The sequence below is a fragment of the Musa acuminata genome, chromosome BXJ3-1, assembly GCF_036884655.1.
Source record: "Musa acuminata AAA Group cultivar baxijiao chromosome BXJ3-1, Cavendish_Baxijiao_AAA, whole genome shotgun sequence".
Lineage (NCBI taxonomy): Eukaryota > Viridiplantae > Streptophyta > Magnoliopsida > Zingiberales > Musaceae > Musa > Musa acuminata.
In genome coordinates, this window is record NC_088349.1 from 11,208,695 (window position 1) to 11,210,850 (window position 2,156).

Sequence of the window (2,156 nt, forward strand, 5' to 3'; positions counted from 1 at the left end):
ACATATCGAAGAAGGTCACAAGACATGCACAACGTGACAACGAATGAGATAGTCGTCCGGTGGATAAGAATCGAGTAACGGATGGCCAGCCTGCAGTGGGATCTTCGTAGAACCCTACAGCTCCCAGCAGATCGGATGGCTTGTGGTCATCGTGTTCTTTCCACGTAAACTCACTTTCGGATCAGTGTCTACCGATCCATAATTAAGATATTGTCGTTGAGCTTTGGTCTATATATATAAGAGATTGCAGAAGCTATTGCATCGAGAGAGAGAGAGAGAGAGAGAGAGAGAGAGAGAGAAGATGGAGGGACAGGGAGAGAGCGGTGTGTTGGCAAGAGGAGCGAAAACGTATGCCTTTGCCTGTGCTATCATCGCTTCCATCATCTCCATCTTGATGGGCTACGGTGATCTGTTCTCTCCTCCCCCCTCTATCTCGTTCCTTTTTAATTGGTTGCGTGCATGCATGCGCGCGTGTTGAATGATGATCGATGGATGTGCAGATACCGGAGTGATGAGCGGCGCCATGCTGTTCATGAAGGAGGATCTCAACATACAGGATGAGCAGGTGGAGGTGCTTGCGGGGATCATGAACATATGCGCGTTGGTCGGATCCTTGACCGCCGGGAGGCTGTCCGACTGGATCGGCCGGCGCTACACCATCGTCGTTGCCTCCATCATCTTCTTCGTAGGGGCGGTCTTGATGGGCTTGGGCCTCAACTACGGCATGCTCTTCTCCGGGAGGTGCATCGCGGGCGTCGGGGTCGGCTACGCCTTGATGGTCGCTCCTGTGTACTCGGCGGAGATCTCTTCCCCGTCTTCCCGCGGCTTCCTCACCTCCCTCCCGGAGATCTGCATCAGCGCCGGCATTCTGCTCGGGTACGTCTCCAACTACTTCCTGCGGCACCTCCCGCTCAAGTACGGCTGGCGTTTGATGCTCGGCGTCGCCGCGGTGCCTTCGGTCATGCTGGCCGTGGGGATTCTTGCCATGCCGGAGTCACCGCGGTGGCTGGTCATGCAAGGCCGTCTCAGGGACGCCCGGGAGGTGCTGCTGCGGGTGTCGAACACGAAAGAGGAGGCGGAGCTGAGGCTACGGGAGATAAAGGCGGCCGCGGGGGTCGACGAGAGCTGCACCGACGACGTCGTCGAGCCGGTCGCCACGCACCGCGGGGAGGGCGTCTGGAAGGAGTTGCTGCTCCGGCCCACCCCTGCGGTGAGGCGCATCCTCATCGCCGCCCTCGGCATCCATTTCTTCGAGCACGCCACCGGGATCGAAGCCGTGGTGCTCTACACCCCGAGGATCTTCAAGAAGGCGGGGATCAGCAGCAGGAGCAAGCTCCTGTTCGTCACCATGGGCATGGGGGTCACCAAGACGGCCTTCATCCTGGTGGCCACCTTCCTGCTGGACAAGGTGGGCAGGAGGCCCCTGTTGCTGACGAGCGTGGCCGGGATGATCCTGTCCCTCTCGAGCTTGGGGATCGGGCTCACCATGGCGGATCACAGCCAGCAAACGCTGCCATGGGCGCTCGGCCTCTGCATTGCCTCCCTGCTCTTGTTCGTGGCCTTCTTCTCCGTCGGCCTGGCGCCCGTCACCTGGGTCTACAGCTCGGAGATATTTCCCCTGAGGTTGAGGGCACAGGGAGCCAGCATGGGGGTGGCTGTGAACAGGCTGATGAATGGAATGGTGTCCATGACCTTCATCTCTCTCTACAAGGCCATCACCATCGGTGGTGCCTTCTTCCTCTTCGCAGGCATTGCAATCTTGGCCTGGATCTTCTTCTTCTTCTGCTGCCCCGAGACGAAGGGGGTGTCCCTGGAGAGGATCGAGGAGGTCTTCAGCAAGGGATGCGATGGAAGCTCAGTGGCCGAGGACGAGGGAGTTGTCATGGCGAATGTAGCTTCTCCAAATGGTCACCTAAAATCATCCAACTCATGATACTATTCTGCTTCCTCAAGATGATATGTATAGAAATGAATAGAAAATGACAAAGCCGATGCTTCGTTCAGCACATCAATTTTAGTGACTCAAGTAACTTAAGTAGCATTACACATTGGCGCATTTGGTAGATAGACAATTGTTGTTACCTTCTGCCATTCACTAGAGTGGCAATACGGTTTGGTTCCTTGTACTAGAAGCCCAAGTGAAGTGAATCGTGTGG

At 56.5% G+C, this 2,156-nt stretch overlaps 1 protein-coding gene across 1 annotated transcript; it reads left to right on the plus strand.

The window, feature by feature from the left end:
* Positions 1 to 271: 271 nt before the first annotated feature.
* On the plus strand, positions 272 to 1,933 carry LOC135629160 (probable polyol transporter 6). The gene is made up of 2 exons (XM_065136349.1): positions 272 to 404; positions 501 to 1,933. Exons 1-2 carry the CDS (start codon positions 302 to 304, stop codon positions 1,931 to 1,933), a joined length of 1,536 nt encoding a protein of 511 aa, XP_064992421.1. The 5' UTR covers positions 272 to 301.
* Positions 1,934 to 2,156: the final 223 nt, after the last annotated feature.